Source organism: Actinia tenebrosa, unplaced genomic scaffold, assembly GCF_029948245.1.
Source record: "Actinia tenebrosa isolate PJP-AT-01 unplaced genomic scaffold, QUT_ActTen_1.0 PGA_scaffold5__44_contigs__length_20552954, whole genome shotgun sequence".
NCBI lineage: Eukaryota > Metazoa > Cnidaria > Anthozoa > Actiniaria > Actiniidae > Actinia > Actinia tenebrosa.
Genome location: NW_028292582.1, coordinates 12,767,839 through 12,792,795, shown reverse-complemented (window position 1 = coordinate 12,792,795; position 24,957 = coordinate 12,767,839). Strand labels below are relative to the sequence as shown.

The window sequence follows — 24,957 nt, the reverse complement described above, 5'->3', positions numbered from 1 at the left end:
TAAAGTCACCCCAGCTAAGATGGAACAAAATAGCACCGATTCTCCTGCACAGTATACTCTTTCCGAAGTGCTTAAAAACCCGAAAACCGCTTTGATTACCACATTTTTAGTACTTCTGATTTTGTGTACTCTGGTTGGGAATTTTCTTGTTATTTGGACTATTTTTACGACTCGACGTTTGAGGTTTTCAGCGTTCTTCTTCGTGGCGAGTTTGGCTGTGGCAGATTTTCTAGTTGGACTTGTTGTTCTTCCAATCTCGCTCGCTTATCACCTCACTTTTGAAATGACAGGTAAGTTTGAATTCTGCTCTCTGTGTGTTGTACAGAGTTTAACATGAATGATAACAACAAAAACGGTGTTATCAGCGATACATGTCTTAGAACTGATGCTTACAGTAGATAGAACCTGAAAGAAGTCAGTACCGAGTAGTAACAATTAAAAGAATTTATCATTATTATATTTTTATTAGCAGGAAAAAAATACTCATTTTGAAAAAAGGCGTTAAGGAGGCTCGAAACGCATTTTCTTAAGGGCTCGCGCGCTCTAGGTCCGATGACATACAACTTCAAAAAGAATATTTTGTCTTCAAAATTTTTAATATTCAATATTAACTGAAAAAATCAAAAACTCTGCGTTGATATTTAAAATTTTGCATATGGATTTGGTTTAATTTTTTCGAAAACTTCAGGAAAAATTCAAACTACTGTAAGATGGAGCTATTCCAAACAAATTTGATTGATTTTTACGAAACCCCTCTTACAGAATTTTTTATTTTTTCGTCAAAAAGAAGACTACGATATAAAGTAAAAATACTCCGGTTTTTAAAAAAAATCCCCGTTTGGTTCCTTAGTTAGGATTTTTTAGATAAACACTTTTGAAGGATAACGAGGGCTCCATGTTGTCATAGTAACGTCTTACGTTTATTTTTCATGTTCATTGTGATCTTTGATTTATGGCTCTTCATGTTCCTGTTCCACTTACTCGCTATCATATTAGCCATAATTATTTTTTTCTAGTTCATAATTGTAAGTGTGTCTTTGATATTTCAATCATTAGTAGCGTTCTTCTTTTCTTTTTTAATTGATTTTTGAACCAGAGTATGATGATTTCATCAGTTGAATTTTATGATATTTTAATGTAGCCTTATTTTCCGTCAGCCCTGTCTTTTATAAACTGTGTCTATTTTAAACTCGGAATTTATTAAGGAATTATTTTTAGATTTTGAAATTATTAGTTGATAAATGGAATAAAGATTATAATTATATATTTATAATTGTGAGTGTATGTGGTGAAGGCATAAAACACTGTCCAGCCTCCTTTTTCATTAAAACAATGTCAAAAAAGGTTTCAGTTTAAGTGCCATTAAGACCTGAATGAAGGATTCTTTTAATTTCTAGTGTTATCTGTGTTTAGCGAGCTAGTAACATATAAATCATAATTTATCATGAGAAAAATACACACAATTTTTATCTAAGAAAAGACACTGGACTAAATGGGGGGGGGGGGGGGGGGGAAACAAAAAAAAATACAATGAACTTTTAAAAAAAAAGAAAGAAAACAGAAACAAAAAGACAACACTGAATTAAAGAAAAGAAAAAACAACCACTGAACTAAAAAAAAAAAAAAACAAACAAGAAAACTGAACTAAAAAAGCAAAGAAAAAAGAAACAAAACAAAACACTGAACTTAAAAAGAAGAAAAAAACCAAAACAACTAAAAAACAACACAACACAACTTAAAAAGAAAAAAAAAGGACTAATTTATTAAGATATATGGCAGACTTTCTTTCTGACGAATATTTCAACAACGAAATATTTTGGAAGTAGCTGAGTATCCAAGGTCACAACAGACTGGTATATCTTCTCTTTTTAGTACGGGTGGACCTGCTATTGAGTTGCCTCTTACCGTCAATGCGGCTGCCCAGGTTTGAGTCGCGCCGGTCTCGATGAGTTGTTTGTTGGCTCTCCTGTTCTTCGAGGGTTTTTATCGGAGTTCTCTGGTTGTCCCTCCCTCCCCAACAGAACTACTAAATTTCAATATCAAACATTGAGTGTCGTATTTCCCTGTGTCTGTTGTGTCAGACCCCAAGTTAGCATCGTTCCCGTAGCCTTCCTCAATTTTCCAAAAAGCTATATATTTTTTTGCTTGTCTTTTTTTTTTCTTTTCTTTTCTTTTCTTTTTCAAAAATGTTCATGTCGAATTCGTTATAAAACGACGACCTTTTTGTTTGCCGCTTTTTCGCACAATCCAAATATGGAATTGATCATACCATATATGGAGTGAGCTTTCTCTACTCCAACTTCGACACTAACATATAGAGTAAAGCTTGACATGAGCCGATCTTTGTGGTTTCACTTAGTTGGACCCTAATAGCTTTGTTGTGATTGTCCCAAACTGCGATACAACAGCTAAAGCTTAATAATTTTGTCCTAAAAGAGCCTATCAGGCAAGATCAATGTTTGGTGACAAAAAAAAAAAAAAATTTATAAGGTTAGCTTGCACAAGACCCAATCATTACGAGCCGGGACGTAAATGCATTAACGTTTCTCTTCATACTTTCCTTCCTTTCCAGGAAGATGGATTTTTGGTTCCTGGACTTGCAAAGCATGGCTTCTGTTCAACTTTTGGTTCTGCTCTGCATCAATTCTCAACCTCTGCCTGGTCAGCTGGGATCGTTACGTAGCAGTGACGTCACCTCTCTATTACAAGGTTCGTATAAGCGATACCAGAGTCAAGACACTGATTGGAATGATCTGGTTCCTTAGCTTTTGTCTGGCAATTGTTTTGTCTACTGGCATTCATCTTAACTCGGCATCCAGTACTAAGAACTGCACTGTTCAGAGCCTGAATAAGATTTTCACCGCAATAGGGGTAGTTTTTGTCTTCTTCCTTCCTGCAATCTTTCTTGGTTTCGTCAATACACGAGTCTGGCTTATAACGCGAACACATCAGAAAAGAATCCAAGTGAGCTTACACCTGAACTCGTTTAGTAATGTTAGTGCGAATTCTGAACAAATAAATCTCGATGAAACAACGACTGCACGCTCCTCGTCAAGACCACGTGAATCTTCCACGAGGACACTAACAAGAACGATCAAACAAGAGATCAAGACATTCAAAACCTTTCTTATCGTTATCGGGGTGTTTGTGGTCTGTTGGTGCCCGTTCTATACGTCCATGCTTGTTGATATTTTCAAGCCACTTCAAGGCTTTGTTTTGTTCTTAATGATTATTCTAAGCTATTGCAATAGCGCTTTGAACGTTTTTATATATGGGATATTTAGCAGAGAGTTCAGAAGTGCTTTGATATCGACTGTCAAATGTATATAGATATATGTATATATCAGACTAAAAATATTAATTTGAAATATATATATAGCACGCGCCGCTTATTGGCTGGGTAAAATATTTGAGATACAACGCGCGGGCGCTGATTGGCTACTATTTTTTAAAATTATGACTAACTATCATGTTGTTTATATCAAAGGACAGAAACACGCTTGCGCCAAAGCATGCAAAAATACAGTCAATCCAAAAAATGTTGTCGTCGACCAAGTCAAGCCTACGCGACCGGACCGAAAGGAACTCTGGGTAGCAATCATTGAAGCCGAGTTGACTCCCTAATTTTATGTGACTAGTTATGCCTGGTTTACAGCACGAACCTTCGTAGGCGAGCGGGAATTGTTGAAGGACACGTATTATTAAATGCCTTCATATTTTCGAAATTGTGAACTGAATCATAACTACTTTGTTTTTCTTTCCCTAAACCCAAAGACACGCATTTGATGGATTGTTTCTCGACATTATTATTATTACTAGCGAGAACAATTAATTCAGAACGAATATTTAACCGCTTCAGTGATTTTTACCCATATTCCTTTCGGTCCAGTCGCGTAGGCTTGAGCCGGTCAACGACAACGTTTTTTGAATTGACTGTATTTAATAAAAGCAATATAAAACAACTGCTTATCATATATGTTCTCTCTGCTTATGCTTTTCTCGTGCTCACAACATATCACAGTAAAGAGAAATGCGCACGCGCGTGTTTTATTGTTTTTGCTGCGAGCGAAGCGAGGAGCAACACTAATTTTGATGCGTTTGCGATAATGGATTTTTACGTCATCGGTTCAGAGACGTGCGCACCCAACACACTTGGGCAGCGGTCTGTTTTATTACATTATGCACAGATGACCACTGCGCAGCCTCATGGTCTTCCTTCGCTTGACCAACATTGTCCATTTGTACGAACGATGCGGTTTTATATATTTGTGGCATAACTATTCATCAAAGTAATGAACAGTTCAGTCACACTTCTCGGGCGAGACAATGTTCATATATGAGTTTTTCGGCACTTTTATGTGCGCAATTTTGTCCTATTCATGAATCAGGAGTCGTTCTACTATAGTTCTAAAGCTCATGAATATTTAATGAGGAGAAAACAAGGCAAATCACTAATGTGACGGTGGTTTGAAAATGTGTTCTTAATTTGCATTAAATTTCGTAAACTTTTTCTTTGATTTTCTCCAAGAAATATTCATGAGTTTGAGAAGTAATTTGAAACACTTGAGAGAGTTCTTCCTCCGATTTCCTAACACCGAAAAGTGAGTTGAAAAAACGAGGCGCAGCCGAGAACCTGCTGATACCTGCTGATTAATCCCTTTACCACTCTTTTCACTGCTACGCGCTGATCTAGACAACAGTCGTAACAGCGAAATAGGGCAATACACTGTCACCGATCAGAGAATATAAAGGTACCGACCAATTTATTTGATTGACAGAAGTCTATTGCCCAATTTCCCTGTCGCGACTGTTGCCTCGATCACCGCGTAGCAATGAAAAGAGTGGTAATACATAATATATTTATAAAGACATGTTTATCTGACTAAAGACCCCTTGCACCGATTTTCTAAAGTAATTGTTCTGGGGGACAAAACAGTGAGCAAAACAGTCTTTTCTTATGCAAAATAAGAAAAAGCTATTCTCTACTTTCACATCCCCATAATACTTTGCGTCTTTGGGGGGTAACCAGAGGGTAAAAACCCACTTATTTTGCTGAAGGCTGATCAGACAATGTTGAAAATACTTTGTTTGGTATCCAAAAATAAAATGAAGAAGTAAAAAACAGAAAAAGATAGAAGCTTGAAGACGTTTAAGGTAAATTTTAAACATTTTTTCTTAAGTCAATACATTTTCTGTAAGACCAAAACTCTTGATGATCTGTACACGCAAAAATAACTTGGAATAAACTGATAATCAGTATTGTACAGATAAAAGCAGGTATAGTATAAATTCAATTAAGAAACCTTTCAATTTGGGACAGTTTTTTGAATGGTTGCCCCCAGGAGCGTTTAACACCTTGATGTATATAAGAAATATTTATTATTATTATTATTATTATTATGTAAATTTTAATTTCAAATTCACCAAACCCGTCCTTAAGAAGCGAGAGATTGTGTGACTAATAGGGTTGGAGTCGCGTTCAGCTTTACTATGCCATGATTCTAACGATATTTCGACGACCATTTCTTCTTCATTCCTTATACAAGATACGAAAAACGGTAAGTCTTAAGTTGCTTTGATAGTTCACAAGTGAATGAGAAACAAACCCTATAGTAGTACGTCATTAGAGAGTTTTAGATTGACTTTTTTTCTCCCCGCAAACGGCAAACGTGACCACGTTTTCATCGTTTTCCTATACTTTATTTTACCTTTTACAAACCTTCTCACCAAAGACAAATATTCTTTTGTTTTTCTACTACTTGGACTTTTTTGCGATATTTTTTAAGCTATTTAAAATAATTTTTAAATGGTCAACTGACGTTTCACGTTTGCCGTGAACGTAAATCTAGAACTCTCTACTACGTTTAGGACGTTTAAATATAGTATCTAGTCAAAATAAAAAGAGAAATTGGACAGGTAGAGTTTATATAGTGCCGGGAGTAAACGGATTGCAGTTGGAACTCGATTTGAATTCAAGTTCAACAATATTATCATAGACAATTTCAGTAATGTGATTTAGTATCCGTTCATGAAAGACTTCGTCCAATATGGACTCGGCCGACGAGACCTGAAAGCTATCCCAATAAAATAGTCACAGATATGATGTAGCTCTGAATACAACAGTCACATGGCAATCGGTTCCCAATTTACATGAGGTTTTACCGAGTTGGCGAATGGTTTATTAAATGGTAGTGATTGCCACTGAAGAGAATGAGATAGACTTGTAGTTTTACGTCCTTCATTCACGACTTTGCGCAAGCGTCGATCAATGGCTGCCATCTTAATTGTCTATGCTTTTATTTCATATTTTGCGAAAGGAATGCATCGATCTGTGTTCTAAAGGACCTATAACCCCATTACTATTCGTTAAAATTCGAAAAGTAGTATTCTAACTACTTCTGAGAGACGATCATCAAGCCAGACTGATTAACTTTCTATATTTTAAAAATTTGTGTCTTGTTTGTTTTGTTTTGTTTTTGATGAAGGTGGCTGGACCCCCTCACGCTTGACCGGTACCTTCCACGTTTGGAACGCTGGTGCATAAACGTGTTTTATCTGATTGCAAATCTTTTTTGCGCATAAGGCACATAAAAATTAAATTAATGTTTGATGTAGTTTTTAGTGAGATCGGATTACGTGATTATGATGAAATATTTGTTTTTGTTTAGAAAATAATTTTAGCCTTGCAGAGCGTTCAACACTAAAATGCTTCGTACCCCATAATTATATACTAGATGCCTCCATTTGTAGGGATTTTTGAAAAAATCTATCTAGCTGATTATGAGATATTTGAGATTCTTTAAAAGTAGTGCATAATCTACTTCAAAACTAAACAATGGATTTGATACGGCCGAGATTAATAGTTCAGAGCTATATATTCACAAAAGTCATTGCTCATTTAGTTTTACTCTGTATCTAGTTTTAAAAGGAACATTTTGAACGTAATCGACTTATGCGATTTTGTGAAAACGTATAATGCAGAAAACGGGGTAAACATTTGATGCGCACTTTTCATCGCAGTGTTCTAGTCAATCTTACTAGATCTTCCATCATTCTAAAATTCGTTGATAATTTGTCTCAAAACTACGTCAGGATACAAATTAGAACTTAAAGTAATATTACACAAAATTGCAAGCCTATTGAACTCAATTAAAGCGATCTAAAGCGAACGAGAAATACAGAAAACATTGATCGTCTCCCAACGATTTGATGCTCTGGGAATTCCATTGTATGGTAATGATCATAACATCAAATTCTTGGAAGGCAACGTGGAAGGTAGCGATCAAGCGTGAGGTGGTCCAGATCGATCGACTCCGTTCAACGATTTAGTGAATTGAACCTCTCAAGTGTTCCGTGGAAAGCGTTCTAAAATGACTCAAAGCTCATTTCTTTCATCTAGATTCCTTACGTTTTTCTAACTCAGAGTCTAATTATTATTCAAGATTTAACTCGAGTTTTGTTTTTTCTAACAAAATTTATATGTGTTCCTATTCGTGACAATAGAGTGCACGCACTAAAACCGTGAAATAAATAAAAATAAATTAATTGACTTTGTTTAACGAGGGTGACATACAGTAGTTTACTGGTAGTTTTACTGGTGACCCAGTAGTTTCCATTATTTCCTCCTACGGTCGATTCATGATAAATCGAAATGAAAGATTAAATATGAACATAAAGCGTTAAGAATCCCAACTGGCAAGGAGGCAAACCAGTTGGCTATTGACAGGCATGGTCGAGAAACTGAATTTGAACTAATCAGGAATCGAGACAGACAGTACAGTCTCAGTTAGTGGCCACAGCGGGACTCGAACCCGGCACCACCGGATTGCGAGACCGACGCTATGACCACTCGACCATGCTGCCTCCGTGAACATTTTAATAGTACTAATTAGTACTTTTTCATACAGAATCCTTTGTTTTCTATTGTTTAATTATACTATTTAGTGTTAAAAATTAGTATTTGTTTCACGGATTTAGTGTGAGCACTCTATTGTTTGCACTCTACCATCGCTCTATTTACTTCGTTCTGGCAAACTTGAAAAACCTTATAATCACCGCTCATGCAGTGAATATCGTCTCAGAATCAATGGTCGCTCGACCAATCAAAGCGCGCGAAACTCTATATTCAAGTCTAAGTTTAAGTAAATAATTCTATTATTTGAATAAAGTGAAGTCATTAAACCCGTGAAATAGAGTAACACACTTAAGTAGACCTTAATTCCATTGTTTTCTTTTGTGTCTATTTGACTATTGCACGTTGACCAATAATATTTATTTCACGGGTTAAATGCCCTCACTCTATCTAAAGTAAGAGATTTCGTTACCTACAGACCTCCATCTTCGCAAGTAAATGGTTGGTCAATATCTTTATTTTTTACGAATTTTTTGAAGTTTTTGGAGAAAGCTGTTTTGTTATCCTCATTATTGGTAATTTATGTTATAGAGATAGCCGTTGCCGATAGCCAAAACTTAGATTGGATTTTGTTCTTTTCCGAACCTTTAATCAACGCAGCGCGCAGTTTCTAAAAATAGCTTTAAGACTAGAAAGATAACCCAATACAAAGATTTACTGCGAATGGTCTGAGTTTCGCTTTTGTGTTCGTTTGTATCTAAAAAGATAAAACATTTGCTACATCATGGCGATCGTCAATGTGACATACAGATAAGGTATCCAGATGTGTCTGACCCCGAGTCCATATTTTCTATCACGGTCCATGTTTTCTACGTCCGGTCCATGTTTTCTCGGGTCCAGTCCAGTCCTATTAAAAAGCCTGTTCTATGCTATCTAAATATCCGGTTACGTGACTTATTACAGGAAATTTCAGTTACTTTTTGTGACAGAAATAATTTAAGTTTGAAGACACGTGATTCTAGTTAATTGACGATATCCCCTCAACAAAATCGATTTTCACCATGCGATAAAGCTCCAAATCTATCAAGCTTCCGAGGGTTAGTTCTGTAAGAAACAACCTTTCAATTGATGTAAACATTTCTTTGGACAAACAAATATTTGTTACGCGACAGCTCATTCAAATCTTCATTTGTTGACATTTCGAAGTCATACGCCATGATTTCCTTCACTCACGAAATCAAAGAATTTCACCTGGCTAATCTCTTATTCTCACTATTTTACCTTATCTTCTTACTATTTTACCTTTACAGGCCAAAAAATACACTTGTTATAGCATTTCTTACCTTTTAAAGGCGAAAATGTGGTCTATTAACCTCGGTATTGACCTTTATCTGTCAGTTGATAACTTCCAAGTACTATCCAATGTCAACGATCCGGCGCGGTACTAATTTAGCCTGTCTACAGCCGCTTCCCACCCCTCCCTCCCTTCGGGGAAAAAACGGGGGGAGGGGTGGGAAGCGGCTGTACACAGGCTATACTAATTCGGCGTTTTTAAAATCCCTTGTCGAACAGCCAAGACGTCTTGATTGCGTACTGTGTGCTCTCATAACAACACAATAATCATTGAAATAAAACTCCCAAACACATGGCAACCATTTGGCACCTGCTGATTAATCCCTTTACCACTGTTAGGCAGATTGATATCACCCAATTTCCCTCTTGCGACTGTTTGTTTCGATCAGCGCGTAGCAATGAAAAGAGTTCATGAAAATATTCCATTGTCTTGCCTCCCATATTTCAAATTCACGTCATTTGAGAAGCGAGAGATTGTGTGACTAATAGGGTTTGAGTCGCATTCAGCTTTACTATGCCATGATTCTAACGATATTTCGACGACCATTTCTTCTTCATTTCTTATACAAGATACGAAAAACGGTAAGTCTTAAGTTGCTTTGATAGTTCACAAATGAATAAGAAACGACAAACCTAATGTAATACGTAATACAACGGTAAGGCACTACAAACAACTACACGACACAGCTAGGGTTTTTTCTGGTATTTGTTCGTAGCAGAAATTGTTATGTAAAGTATCAAGCAGAATACCCTTCGGTCCGTGTAACACTCCACAAAGAGCTTTTCAATTTAGTTGGCGTGAATTGGACATATGAAATTTGCCTGATTTTTGAACTTTTCATTTTTTACGATCATGTGAAAATTCGAACATTATCTCATCAATGTCAATTTTCAATTTTCGAATTCAAAAATTAAAAATCAAAATATATATTTGAAATGACTTTTCGATATTTTGATTTTGTCCTCTGAAAACGAACTTTGGAAAAATATCCTGTAGACAGGGGGGGGGGGGTGAAGATTAGGCGGACTGAGGGTAGGTGGGTCCACTAACAACAACAACAATAAAAAACAATAATAATAAAACAATAATAAAAAACATAGAGGGAGGGGAGGCACCAAGAACCCACCTACTGACCGGACTTTTACGGCACGAGGTTTCTAGTTCGTAATCGTATCATCCCGGCTTCCACTTTGTAAAAAAAGGCGCGAGATTGAAGTATTGTTACTTGTGTTGATTTGAACGACATGGCTTCAAACGGAAGTGTTTTAGATCCTTATGAACACGAAATCAAACAGCTTATAGAAGATTTTGGATATACGCTTCGTGAAGTTGGAGTGTTTTTAACCGAGAATTATGGATTACAACGAGGACGTTCTGAAAGGAATCTACAAGTCTTCTGTTCTTTGAGAGACATTCATCGGCACGACTACGGTAGGATTTCCCGAACTTGCATTGATACCATTGCGAGAGAACTTATTCAGGAAGTAAGTATAGCATTAAGTAACTTATTGGATAGGATGTGTGACCTCTCTGCTATACTTAAAAGGACTTAATTTACCTCGTTAAGGTTGGTCCAACGTATGGAAGGCGAATGTTTACAGGACTTCTTAGAAGTAGAGGTTTTCGAATCGGCGAAAGAGCCGCACGTGGGGCGTTAACTAGAGTAGCACCTGTTTATCAGGCACAAAGACGAAGTGGAACGGAACGACTTAGAAATCCACTACCCTACTTCGCAGAGTATGCAGGACACAAACTTCACATGGACCAAAACGAGAAACTGGTTATGTTTGGATTAACACATGTTTTGGCTGCTGATGGGTACAGTGGGAAGAGTGTTGGAGCTTGCTCCATGCCAATAAAAAACAACATGACTATTTATGATAGTGCTTACAGGTAAAGTACGGTGGCCAAGAGCGGACATAAAAAAAGTCAAAATCAAAAATGTCAAAAGTAGGAAATTGATTTAAAAGACAAACTCACTTTGTAATATTTTTGATTTTGACTTTTTTATGTCCGTTCTCGGCTACCGTAGGTAAAGACTATAAATGTTAGATAAACATTTTAAAAGGAATTTGTCTTGGAGCCTTTTTAATCATTCAGTTGATTGTCAGGCCTTTTTCACATAGTACTTCATGTATATACGAAAAAGTGTATCACTGTATTGATAACAGATCTTTTGGAGTTTGAAGGCAATTTTGATATGTTATCGCATTGGTATTTTTGCTTGAATTTTAATATATCCAGCGTGGCTAGTTATGCGAGAAGAAAATATAAAAAGAGAGCGCAGAAAAAAACTGATATCCAGAATTTTCTGATTTTGATATTCCATCACCTCATGTCTGTTTTTCTAAACTCAGATCAGCATGTTTACAGTATGATCTGTGGGATCAAGTTAGGGTAGACTGTGGTCGAGAATTCTGACTACCTCGTGTTGTATCAACAGAATAAATTAAGTGATCTTAGAACAAACACTACGAGGCAACCATTTCTCCAGACACAATCAAAACAGGTAGGTAAGAAAAGTGAGGGATAATTTCTCATCGAACGGAAAAAATAGAAATAAAAACAAAAACAAAAAAACCACACGCCCCCCCCCCCCCAAAAAAAAACCCGCGGTAAATAGCAACTACCCTCCTGTGCCAACGCGATAATGGGCTTCATATTTTTTCAGAATCATACTGCAGAGAGACTATGGGTCGAAATCAATCACAGGAGCACCTACCCCATAAAAAGGGTACTCGTCGCCATGAAAAATAGAGACATGATAGACATGGAGGACGAATACATTAAGTATTGCATTTCTGAATTTCTATTAGCAACGTGCAGAATTTCAGTACAAAATGCCATTGACGCCTGGAACACGAGGACAATACCAGGTAATCAGATATTTGTTTCACTTGATAAGGGATAAAGTTTTTCTTAATTGCACCGGCACTTTAAAATTTCTAAATTAAGTTTTGTTTTTCATATTAGGTAAAGGGGTTCCTGAAATCCGTTTTCGAGATAATTTCCGTTGCCGCTCACTGTTGCCCAGTCAAGTACCATCTGCAGCTGAAGTAGTAGAGGAATACAGACAAAAGGGAGGTCAAATCAATGAAGGATCTTCCTTTGGTATCGACCTACTCCACGGGGATTGCAACGCTAAATATGCTCGTGACCAACAATTCTTTTTGCGCTATAATTCATACGCAACAGGTGCGCACGCTATCGCTAATCACCGTGAAGATTTTTTTGAAGAATCTATTTTGCATTTTATTGACGTCACTCTTAACGCAACTTGTAAATATCCAACTGGTTGTTATTTCTTATTGCATAATGTAACAGTATGCTAGTTTATAGTATTCTGTGATTCGTATATTCACATACGTTTGTATGTACTATAACATTAACGCAACTTTTAGATCACTCTCATGCAACCTGGTCACTGCATTTTCTCAATTATTTCATCGAGCCCGCGGAAAGGGATCACTTTGCTAACCCCTTCGGCATTTCTACAAAGGGGACAAGTGTCCTCCTCCTAAAACCACCTATTCATGCATTCAGAGCAACCGACTATTTGCCCACAGCATTGTGCGAACGCAATTTCCTTCTTTGAGATTCTCCGGCATATTTTACATGTTAGCGTTGTTTTTAGTGACTGCAATAGATCACTCTGATCCCTATTTGTATCATTAGATAACAATGACTTAATATCACAGAGATCTTTCTGAATACTACTCTGACTTTCTTTCACTCCTTCATCAAAATGAAATTCAAAATCCAAAAACTTTGCTTCTATCAAACTGTTTGTCTTCGATATGGAGGTCATTAGATCTTTGCACTTCTCATCAACTCCTGTTGTTGCTTCAAGAACATTCTGTACGGTCTCTTCCATTTCTTCACTTGTTAAAGTGGAAGACCTAGTTGTTAAAATAAATCAGAGAGACGACTTAAAATTATATATCTAAATTCACTTATATTTTGTTGTTTTAATCAAGTTTAACTTAAACCACACCCCAGGGCACCCTAAAATGTGTGTTCGTGTGTCGGGGATGGGGTGGGGCAAAGAATGAAAAATATTGGAAAAAGTGGGAGAGGGAGGGGGGGGGGGGGGAGGGCTAAGATTGCAAAATATACGAGACTAGTATGGAAAAAAGGAAAAACTGGGGACCATAGACCCCCCAGCCCCTCCCTTTGCACGGCCCCTGCACCCTTCTAATAACTCGTGTTATTTCTTCAAATAAATTACCTCTTTCTCTTTTTTCCGTAACGAGGCGCTTCTCTTTCTTTAGACGCGCTGAAATAGCGTGCCGCAGGCACAGCCAAAAACTTCTTTGATGGTATTTTCCAAAAGTCAATACCTATGCAGAAAAGAGATAAGTTTAAATTGTTCAGCAAGGATTATTTAAAAAATTGGGACGCTTTTTACGGCGCTTCTTGTTTTTAGAGGCGCGAAATCGTAGAAAGTTTTCTATTAAGACTATCGCGCGTGTGATTGAGAAGCACTAAAACATTGAAATTATATATATTTAATAATTACCTGTTGTGCCTGGACTTGAGACGATTTCAAAACCATTTGCGTCGCAAATAGTATAATCTTCACTAGTATTGTTGTATTCTTTTACTAAATTAGCAATCGCCTCGGGGTTTGCCGACTTGTCGTCGATTTGGATATGCACTGTTCCAGTAACAAATGGCTTTAATGCATCATCAAAGTCTGCTAGCAAAATTGCCTTCCTTATTTCATGATTCTTTTTCTCATTTTTTTGACGTAGGGGTGCCGGTATGTGCCGATTTTGGGTTGGTCGTGGGAAGGTAACATAGGCACTGAAAAAGAAAGTGAATTAAAATACACTTTGTAAATTAATTTACGAATTAGTCTGTTTTTACTAGCTTTAATATGAATGAACATCAACGTCTTCACCAAAAACACTTAGACAATGCATTATCGAGTCCTCGAGCGAACCCAACGCTAAGCTACTACAGATCGGGCAGACGTCATTGTAGCGCTATCGAGTTATCGGTCACGAACCAGAGGGGTGGGGCCACGGGTTGGGATTTGAAGCTGTACCATTTACCCGTCATCAACACAGGAATTCCGAATGAATTGAATAACATTTCGGTGCTAAGAGTACGAACGTTTGCCCGGTCTCTTTCCTCTTCTTTCTGTGCACTGGTTTTGGGTGAAATGTTTGAGTACAGTATTTCTGTGCAAAATCGCTGCCGTAGTCGACAATAATTCTGAAATCTACAACAAAGGCGTCGTCGATCAGTGACGTAAAAACGAAATCATTGGACATTTATTCTCAGATAAGCGGTCTAGGAATCTTAAAGCTGCCAAGTTAACTAGTTCTCGTAAAACTCACATGTTTTAGGTAAATAAGAATGAAGTAGTAATGCCAAGGAGATGTCAGTGTGGCTGATCGGTAAAACAAGGTCACTGGCACGTGCCGCCCTTGAAAATGTCTGTGTTTTCCGATGTCTTGATATTTCACACATCCAACAGCTTTTCCACAAGGGAATGTTCCAAATGTTTTAAAATGTGCGATAAAATTTCGAGGAAAATATATACTCAATGTGATCGTAACTCGTACTCAGGTAAATCTTCAAAATCCTAACAGTCTGTTCATTTCCAGACTACTCGGGTATTAGTATAAAAAGTAAACGTACAGACTTGCAAATTTTAAAAATATCTAGCATGCGGCTGATATTTTCGACCTCGATTGCATTCACGAAACTAAATAGATACAGAAAACATTTGCATATAGCTGCTATATCAAAGGTTGCAGATAAGTATAAGACATATGACTACCCACCTGGTGCTTGAAGTCGGTCTGCACTGAGGATTATCAACAGGCGCTTGCATTGAATCTCCATCCACTTTAAAGACTGCGAATTGGTTCATTCGCGCTGTGTCAAAACCCCCGTTCTCATAAGGAAAGAATACGTTATCGTCGTCATCCATTACATAAATAGTCTCTGGTACGATCTAAATGGGAATACGAGGTGATTACGATGTAGTAAGATATTGTTATGTGATAAGTATCAACATACAAAAGTAGTTACAAAATTACATGTAAGTAGGACAAAAGTAGTTACCTTAAAAAGACTCGACAAACGCGTTCTGTTTACATCACTGTCGCTAATAAGCATATGCCTTTCCTTAAAAAGAAATGTGAATTTTGCACTCGACATCTTTCCAACCAACTTGCACAAGAATGAGAGACTGAAGAAATATTTTTCGATTGCGTTTAGTCTACTAAACTTATGGCAGCGCCACTTGCAACAAAAATCACCAATCAGATAACAGTAAAGCTAGACGGAGATGAACTGATAACACCATTAGCCAATGAGGTTATCGCGTTCTCACGCTCAATACTAGTCTTCCAAAGTGGCCTAGGTAGTATAGTCGAAGCCTGGATGATACGATTACGAACTAGAAACCTCGTGCCGTAAAAGTCCGGTCAGTAGTGGGTTCTTGGTGCCTCCCCTCCCTCTATGTTTTTTATTATGGTTGTTGTTGTTAGTGGACCCACCTACCCTCAGTCCGCCTAATCTTCACCTCCCCCTGTCTACAGGATATTTTTGCAAAGTTCGTTTTCAGAGGACAAAATAAAAATATCGAAAAGTCATTTCAAATATGTATTTTGATTTTTAATTTTTGAATTCGAAAATTGAAAATTGACATTGATGAGATAATATTGGAATTTTGACATGATCGTAAAAAATGAAAAGTTCAAAAATCAGGCAAATTTCATATGTCCAATTCACGCCAACTAAATTGAAAAGCTCTTTGTGGAGTGTTACACGGACCCCCTTGCTACCTATGGATAAGACCTGCCTTTTTGGATCCGACGACACCATGACTGCATTACATACTGAAGACATTAACGCTTTTCATATTCTTAACAAACAAAACTACACTTCAAAAGACAGATCGAAGAAAACGGTGTTATACCCATTTCTAGACTTTTGGTTGGCCACAACAATAATCTTCTACTCACTACTGTTAACCGCAAACCCACAAACACTGAAAGACTACTCGATCAGTCATCTTACAACCCGAATTCACACAAAGCCACTACAATCAACACGCTTACTAGACAAACACAATTCGTATTCAAAAGAAAGAAAACACATGAGAAGCCACGCTTTTTGGAGCTCCTGGATTTGTATCTATGTTTTGCTCTTAAATTGCCTAGCTACTACCTAGTTTGACTTCCAGAGTAAGGTAAAATTTTATTCAAGATAATGCTGCAGTTTATACATCGAAGAGGAGACCAAAGGATTGAAAAATCAAGTAATTCAAAATGTGGTTTCTGAAGCTACGATAATCTTCAGTGCATGCTTGAAACCAAGAAATTTGCATCGACATCTTCCCAGGGGATCACTGTCTTTATTATGACTTATTGTCCGTAATCGAACTTCGAATTCCACTGGCATTGACCTATTCTACGACTGGAAATGGAATTTAGATAGGAAAAGAAAAACCCGAAGAACACGATGTCCGGACGATGTCCTTGGGGTAGGAAAACAGGACCCCTAAAGCGACGATGACAGACCCGCGCGATACAGGCCTTTGGTGCCTCAGTTGTCAGTGTAACGTACTTTTTGTAATAGCCGGTAAAGTAATCGTAAATAGATCATGGGAACAAATCAAATGGGAAATCGAACGTAAACCCTGCTAGTGAAAACGTTTGTACTTAGACAGGAACCCACACAATAATAATCGACTTTCCCTCCCTAGTGTAGAGAAAGTTGGATGATGATACATATTAACTAGAGTGCAAACAATATATCCGTGAAATATTAGTAATACTAAGTTACAGGGCATTTATAAGTTCAGAAAATTTCTGATTTATTTTATATGTACCATGTCATCACTTTTTTTCTGCACATCTCATATCGTAATATATATATATATATATGTATATATATATACAACATTCAGCTTTCAGAAATTTCTGAACTTAAAAAATCCTCTGCTCGCAGGCGGGTATTCCATTCCCGTCCCGCATACCGATTTCAGGGTCGTAAAAACTCTAAAATCTGGTAGCAGTTTTAAATTTAAAGGTTTAATGGAATTACATATATAGAAAGACTCTCTAGTATGTCTAGTACATGTATTCCCAAATTCACAGTTAATTGTCTTGATCCTGGGTCTGCATTTCCTCTTGATCCTGTAGCTGTGATCCCTAATCCTATATACCTTGTTATGATCTTGCAAGTCAGATTCACATAAAAAACAATCAGAGAAGAGTGGAAAAAGGGTCCCCGGTTAGTCTTTAATTGAACATAAGCTTAATACTACTCTAAATAAAACTCCTAAACATACTCACTCTTTCATGGATTCAGATTTTTTTTAAATTCTTGATGTTATATATATAGTATTGTAAAAGATATTCAGAAATTCCTGCATCTTGATTGTTCTATATATGTGTTACGATATGAGATGTTCAGAAAATTTCAGAAAGTTGAATGTGTTATATACATATTACGATATGAGATGTTCAGAAATTTCAGAAAGTTGAATGTGTTATATACATATTACGATATGAGATGTTCAGAAATTTCAGAAAGTTGAATGTGTTATATACATATTACGATATGAGATGTTCAGAAATTTCAGAAAGTTGAATGTGTTATATACATATTACGATATGAGATGTTTAGAAATTTCAGAAAGTTGAATATATTATATACATATTACGATATGAGATGTTCAGAAATTTCTGAAAGTTGAATGTGTTATATACATATTACGACAAGAGATGTTCAGAAATTTCTGAAAGTTGAATGTGTTATATACATATTAAGTAGTATAGGGAATGGGGGTTCCAGCGCAATCTCAACACGGGCAAGACCCGCGTCAAAAATCCACCTACGGAAACAACCCACTCCAAGTGTGGTTGGGGGCAACAGCGCAAATATGTTAGTCTATATATGGAGTGCGAAGAATGTAAGAGAACTTTTAAGAAAGAAGCGGATTTGAAAAAGCATTTGAAAATGAAGACGAAGTGTATGAGCAGTTATGATTGTGGATGTGGTAAGAAGTTTGAGACTAAGGTTAAATTGTTTTGGCATTGTCAGGACTGTGAGTACGACTACGACGACTTAAAAAGTGCTTGGTATTAGGTATAAAATATTTCCTATTATATAGATGGAATCCCAAAGCAACTTCAGCACGGTGCCAATACCCGGTAACGGTGAGATTGACGTTAGACAGTTTTGGCGTCAGTCAGAAAGGAAGGTTAAAAGGACTCTCCGAAAAGGTATAGAAGAATTAGGAGCCCTGAAAGCGAGCATAATGGTAGAAGTAAGTTTGTCAAAAGACGAGGTAATGACGACAGCAATGTTGCGATCAAAGTCGTTAGTGATATTAGAATCCACGAATCTGGATAGGTCACTCAGTGAAGCCTTAGAAGCAATAATGGAGTCGCTGTCTAACTACACGAAAGAAGGATCGGGTTGGACAGTAGAGGAGGTTGAAGGAATAGAGATAAGTATAGCCAGGTACGTACCCATACGAGGGGGGAGTTACGTACCGCTACCAACGTGGGTAGAAAGGAAGAAGGCTATTGTAAACGTGAAGAATGAAGACAATCGATGCTTTATGTGGGCAATCAGGTCTGCACTGTATCCAGCAGAGAAGGATCCCTGTAGGACAAGTAAGTATCCCACAGACGATTTAGAGTGGGATGGTGTGGAATTTCCCATGCAGTTGATAGACATCCCCATATTTGAGGAAATAAACGATCTAGCAATTAACGTTTACGGAGTCAGAGAGCAGACGATAGTACCGTTAGTTCTGTCAAAAAGTAAAGGAGAGCGCGTACATTTATTCTACCACGGCGGACACTACTCATGGGTTAAACACATTAGCAGACTATTCTACAGACATACTAAGCACAAAGGCAAAAAGTACTTCTGCGACTGCTGCTTGCTGTCATTTACATCCTTAAATACCCTAAAGAAACACGATGAGATCTGCCGCGGAGTCGAAGAAGTGGCGCAACGGATCCAGATGCCCACCAACAAAGAGCTTTCATACGCAGACCATCAAAAGCAGATGCAAGTACCTTACGTGATATATGCAGACTTCGAAGCGTTGATAACTAAGGAAGAGCAGAAACGTGGCGCCACGAATAAGGTAGGATTACACGAGATCTGCTCCTTTGGTTACATAGTAGTCAGATCAGATGGTAAAGCAAACCCTCCTGTGATTTACCGAGGTAAGAACGCAGCTAATGAGTTTCTAGAAGCATTGCGAGAAGAGGAGGGGGAGATAAGAGAACAATTAAGACGTCCAAAGAAGATGGAATTTACCAAAGAGAACCAGGAGGCTTTTAACAAGGCAAAAAAATGCCACATTTGCCAACATACGCTTCTTCAGTTTGGAAGACGAGCCAAGAAAGCGTGGGATGAAGATGGAAAGTATCTAGGAGAAGCTCATTTTAAATGCGGGAAGTATGCTAAGAAAGGTGAGAAGCCGGGAAAGCCCTCCACGCACTGCATTCACTGCCACAAAGCATTTGTTGAGGATTTCTATGTGGATAAGGTTAGGGATCACTGCCACATCACGGGTAAATACAGAGGAGCGGCTCATTGGAAATGCAATATAAACTTCAAAGTAAATCCAGACATGGAGATTCCGGTGTTCTTTCACAACCTCCGCGGTTACGACTCCCATTTGCTACTACAAGGAACAGACGGCTCCGACGTCAAATGCATACCCAACAACAAAGAGCGCTACATGTCCGTAACTGTGGGTAAGCTAAAGTTCTTAGATTCGCAGCAGTTTATGGCGGACTCCTTAGCAAACCTCGTAAAGTATAACACCAACTTTCCCATTTCCAGTCAATACGGCGCGGAAAGGAAAGGAGTCTACCCATACGAATACATGGACTCCTGGGATCGATTCAAAGAACCCCTACCACCTAAAGATCGCTTCTACAGCACCCTAAACGAGTCTGGTATAAAGGATGAGGAGTACCAGCATGCGTTAGACGTGTGGGAAAAGTACTCCTGTGAGAACATGGGTGACTACCACGACATCTACCTAAGGTCTGACGTAGTGCTGCTTGCAGATGTTTTCCAAAGCTTCAGAAAGATGGCTATGGAATATTACGGATTGGATCCCGCTAATTTCTACACGGCTCCTGGGCTCAGCTGGAGTGCTTTGTTAAAGAAGACAAATGCGCAGTTGGATCTCCTAACGGAGTACGACATGTATCGGTTTATGGAAGACGGTATTCGTGGCGGCGTATGCGGACCCAGCCGACGTTACGCCCGCGCAAACAACCCCTTAGTAGAGCACGACCCAGAGAAACCAACCACATACATTTACTACCTGGATGCGAATAACCTTTATGGTTGGGCAATGTCACAGTACCTACCTGTGAGAGACTTCGAATGGGATCCAGTGAAGCCGATAGACTTCTACATGCAGGTAGGAAAGGAGGAAGACAAGGGTTACGTTTTAGAAGTGGATCTGGAGTACCCAGAGCGCCTGCACGACGAACACAATGAGTTCCCCTTAGCACCAGAAGCGATAGAGATACCATTTAAGCAGCTAAGTCCGCTGCAAAAGCAAATGTGCCCTGGTTACAAACCGTACAGGAAACTAACTATGAACCTGATGGATAAGAAGAAGTATGTGGTACATTACCGCAACCTGCAGTTCTACGTGCGACACGGAATGCGCGTAGAGAAGATCCACAGAGTCCTAAAATTCACGCAGGAACCCTGGATGCGCCCCTACATTGACTTTAACACGCAAAAGCGTACCGCAGCGAAAAATGACTTCGAGAAAAACCTCTTCAAACTGATGAACAACAGCGTGTTCGGAAAGACAATGGAGAACATCCGCAAGCGCGTAAGCGTAAAAATAGTCAGCACCAAAGAGGAAGCAGAAGCATACGTGTCACAGCCAGGCTTCGTTAGATACGTAGAAATGCTGAACTTCTACGTGATTCACATGAAAAAGGCAAACCTCTTACTAAACAAGCCCGTTTACACAGGCTTTACGGTGCTGGATCTATCGAAGCTGCTTATGTACGAGTTCTACTACGATAAGCTTAAGCCAAAGTACGGAGACCGCTGTCGCCTCCTGTACACAGACACCGACTCCCTAATTCTAGAAGTGCAAACGGAAGACGTTTACAAAGACTGCCTCCCCGACATAGACGAGTACGACACCAGCGGTTACCCGAAGGAGCACTTCCTTTACTCTGCGAAGAATAAGAAGGTAATTGGGAAGATGAAAGACGAAATGTTAGGAAAACCCATAGTAGAGTACGTGGGCCTGAAACCAAAGATGTACAGCGTGCTAAAGTTAGACGGCGTAGAAAAGAAAGCTAAAGGCGTAAAAAAGTATGTGGTTAAGAAGGACATTACGCACGAGTCCTACCTCAACGTATTACGAACACGCAAGGAACAGCGGCATAAGATGAACAGCCTGCGCAGCTATGGTCATCAGATACATAACGTCACGCAGGAGAAGGTGTCACTGTCTGCATTTGACGGTAAGCGATGGATGTGTGATGACGGAGTGCATACGATAGCATTCGGACATCACACGATAAGCAGTTCTTCTTTGACGAACCCACGCGTGGGACCATCATGAAGATAATACAAGATGGGCTGACCCTTCTTAGCTATCGCACTTCGGATCTGGTAAGTTTCCAAAGACCAATTAGGATCCGTAGCTCTTTTGGATCCTCCTTCTAATTCACCCGGCTCATAGAGATATCGAACCGTGACATTACCTAATTTCTTTTCCTGGGGGAAGACCGCCCTCGAACTTCTGACGTAGGACTTGTGTTCCACGTGTTTCTTTTTTATGGCATCCTTGGGTTTTATTCCCGTAGCCCTGGCCGCCTCGTTGTTCAAAGCCACGATGACCTGGGGGAGCCTCTGAGTCCATTCCCTGTTGCGTTTGGAGGGATCTTCCAGCTCTTTCCAATACTGGTACCCAAAGAGACGCTCGGCCAGAGTCTTATTGAATCTTTCGACGATGCTTTGACCCCTGTGGTACTCTGCTTCAGCTCTTCTAATCTTAGTGTCGTGGTCTTTCAGGGTCTTGGTAACCACGCCCATAAACTCCGTCCCCGCATCCACCTGCAGCAGCTTAGGCCATTTCAAGACGCGCTTATAAATCCTACCTAGGGCTTCTGCGACTTCCCCAGAATCCTTGCTGGTTATGGGTTCGGCGTCCTTATATCTGCTTGCGATATCGACTACGGTCAAAGCGTACCTATAGGTCTTTCTTCTCACCTTGTCATGTGGTAAGAAAAGCAAATCCGCCTGATGAACTTCGTTGGGGGTATTTACGGTAAAGCTGGGCCTGGGAATGTACTTAGGCACGGGAAGATAGACCTGCCAGAGGGTTTGTTTTTTCAACCAGTTCTTAGCCGTTTCTTCTGATGCCCTGGCCGCGGTCGCGAGTTTCTTGATAGCTGACGCTCCTTTCCAATAGCCTTCAGGCCCATAGTAAATCCTTTTGAGTTTGTCCTCTACGCGGCCCATTATATGAATAGAATCGCGCTTCGCTTGATTCAAGCGAAGGATAGGACGAGATTGATCTTACGTCCGTTAAAATCCACCGTCTTTCCGTCCACTTTAATGGTGATGTTTATGCTTTCTACCAAATTAGACAAGTCATAGCTCAAAGAAATGGGAGTGTATTCTACTGGGTCAAATGGATTACCTTGGGGCAGAAACTTGGACATAAGAGAAGACTTTTCTCCATTGTTGTAACTATGGACCAAGTCGCAATAGACTTCATAAGAGGATGCGACTTTCCATTTCACATCATATGTACTGCCGCTATTTATCGTGGTACTAGTAAGGCCCAGGAGTTCTACCAATGAACTGTCCTTTAGATTGGCGCTCCCATTATTTTTCTTGAATTTCATTTCATGGGGTAATCCTGTGGTAAGAGTATATCCATGCTTTGCTAGCTCCTTAGCCAGTGTTATAGGGGTGTAATGGGAATCTGGTATTTTTGGCTTTTGGGAATTCACAACGACAAAGCCGCCAATCAAATTATACCAAGAATTGTACAAAGAGCAACTAACCAGCCTAACCCTTTCCGCGCGGATGGGAGGATTCAAATAAGTGGTAAAGTTATTCTTGTCGCTTTCCAAAAAGACGATCATTATATTAGATACGCCAAGGCCACGCCTCCCGCCAGCCCTGCGACTCCTACAAAGACCAATTCATTGTCTTTTTGTTTCTTAGAAGGCTGGTAGTAATTCTTGAACTGAGGCTTTCTCATTCTAAAGTCGGGATGCGCCTGCGCATAGAGCTTAAAGGCGTAGTCTGTGTTTTCGAAGTTCTTGTCTGCCTGCATTTTGTCTTGGTAGTTCTTATCCAACCAATCCCTGTAAGCTTGTCTTTTTTCATTCCAAGCTGCAACGTCCCTTTGATATTTCTCCAGCGCTAAGTCGTGTCTCTTTCTTTCGGCGGCACCGCTTTTGTCGCCTCTAACTAATCTATCCAAATATTGACCACCATAATTAGCCCCTGTAAATGCTAAAGCTGCAATGACTCCACCTGCGACTAAGCTAACCATTATACATTAGGTAGGTACTTTTCCTTCCGTAGGTAATCCTTTACCATGATAGCCCCGCCTACGGCAGCGGTCATCTTAGCAAAATTAGCGAAGCTCTTGCTTGGGTCTTCAGTAAAGTCTTCTTTGAGCACTTTCTTACCTACCCAACCAATACCCGCAACAATAGAAGTAATGATAGCTGCCTCTTCAACAGTTTTCAACAACGCGGTCGACATTATATTACAAAGCGAGAAGGTTATTCCATTTCAGGGATCTTACTTTTTCTAACCTCCACAGGTGCGTGATATGTTGCGGCCTCCCACTTTACTTTTGGCTTCGTAGCCCGCCATTGTAAGTAGAGGCTGCCTGCTGCTATAGCAATTCCTATCGCGCCAATGACGTACCCAGGATTGATAAAGGATTCCTCTTCTCTTTCCTCCACCTTTTCCTCCTTCTTTGCTTTGTTCTTTTTATTCATCTCCGCGAGCTTCTTTCCGGCAGCGACTCTGCCCGGAGATTTAGCCTTGGTAATCTTGGTATCTTCTACGGGAGCCTTTTCTGGTTGTTCTTCGGTGTCACTCATCTTATATTAAGGGACTTGAAGGACTTGACAAGTTACTTGATGACGACTTGACAATGACTTGGCAATGACTTGACAACGACTTGACTAAGTACTTGAGAATGACTTAAGGACGACTTGACTAAGTACTTGAGGTGACTTGACAACGACTTGACTAAGTACTTGAGAATGACTTAAGGACGACTTGACTAAGTACTTGAGGTGACTTGACAACGACTTGACTAGGTACTTGAGGCGACTTGATCAGGTACCTCAGTAAGTGCTGCCTGGAAGACCTTTTCGACTTCTCTGTCCTTCTTGAAGTCCTTCCAAGATGTTCCGAAGGAACCTAGTACCTCCTTCAAGTCGACGTGCTGAGCTACGTGAAGTGCCGCAGAGGCGACTGCCATTAACTTACCGCACTTCAAAGACAACCACCCGCAGGTTATCTTAAGTTCTTGGGATATGACATAGTCATCTCTTATGTCCTTCCGCAGTTGCTCCACGTCGTCTATAGGCAGTGCAAGTCCAAGCAATTTAGTTGCAAGTCGGATAGCGGAGTCTGCTACGGCGTCCGTGGTCTTACTTGCGAGGGCAGCCTCGTACCTCTTATGGAACTTCTTAACCTCCTCTTCTGACAACTTATTAACCTGTTCATG

At 39.3% G+C, this 24,957-nt stretch overlaps 4 protein-coding genes across 4 annotated transcripts in view; 3 read left to right on the top strand and 1 right to left on the bottom strand.

The window, feature by feature from the left end:
- LOC116293832 (putative G protein-coupled receptor No18) lies at positions 1-3,330 on the top strand. The gene is made up of 2 exons (XM_031701312.2): positions 1-290; positions 2,573-3,330. The coding sequence occupies exons 1-2, from the start codon at positions 20-22 to the stop codon at positions 3,328-3,330; spliced, it is 1,029 nt and encodes a 342-aa protein (XP_031557172.2). The 5' UTR covers positions 1-19.
- Positions 3,331-9,662: 6,332 nt separating this feature from the next.
- LOC116291986 (uncharacterized) overlaps positions 9,663-24,957 on the top strand; it is a 35,903-nt gene continuing 20,608 nt past the window's right edge. The window contains exon 1 of the mRNA XM_089038280.1: positions 9,663-9,787. Within this exon, the coding sequence (XP_088894406.1) occupies positions 9,725-9,787 (63 nt within the window). The 5' untranslated portion in view covers positions 9,663-9,724. The remainder of the gene's footprint in view (positions 9,788-24,957) is intronic.
- Positions 11,878-12,538, top strand: LOC148906600 (uncharacterized). Its single transcript, XM_089038245.1, has 2 exons — positions 11,878-12,082; positions 12,180-12,538. Exons 1-2 carry the CDS (start codon positions 11,953-11,955, stop codon positions 12,536-12,538), a joined length of 489 nt encoding a protein of 162 aa, XP_088894371.1. The 5' UTR covers positions 11,878-11,952.
- Positions 13,715-15,713, bottom strand: LOC148906599 (uncharacterized). Its single transcript, XM_089037645.1, has 2 exons — positions 15,002-15,713; positions 13,715-14,012 (listed from the first exon to the last, which is right to left on the bottom strand). Exons 1-2 carry the CDS (start codon positions 15,148-15,150, stop codon positions 13,715-13,717), a joined length of 447 nt encoding a protein of 148 aa, XP_088893771.1. The 5' UTR covers positions 15,151-15,713.

Excerpts from the sequence above, each read along its gene's own strand:
- LOC116293832 (XM_031701312.2), top strand. The coding sequence starts at position 20 with ATGGAACAAAATAGCACCGATTCTCCTGCACAGTATACTCTTTCCGAA. Across the intron at positions 291-2,572 it reads CCTCACTTTTGAAATGACAG|GAAGATGGATTTTTGGTTCC; the intron begins GTAAGTTTGAAT and ends CTTCCTTTCCAG.
- LOC148906600 (XM_089038245.1), top strand. The coding sequence starts at position 11,953 with ATGAAAAATAGAGACATGATAGACATGGAGGACGAATACATTAAGTAT. Across the intron at positions 12,083-12,179 it reads GAACACGAGGACAATACCAG|GTAAAGGGGTTCCTGAAATC; the intron begins GTAATCAGATAT and ends TTTTCATATTAG.
- LOC148906599 (XM_089037645.1), bottom strand. The coding sequence starts at position 15,150 with ATGGATGACGACGATAACGTATTCTTTCCTTATGAGAACGGGGGTTTT. Across the intron at positions 14,013-15,001 it reads AGACCGACTTCAAGCACCAG|TGCCTATGTTACCTTCCCAC; the intron begins GTGGGTAGTCAT and ends TTTCTTTTTCAG.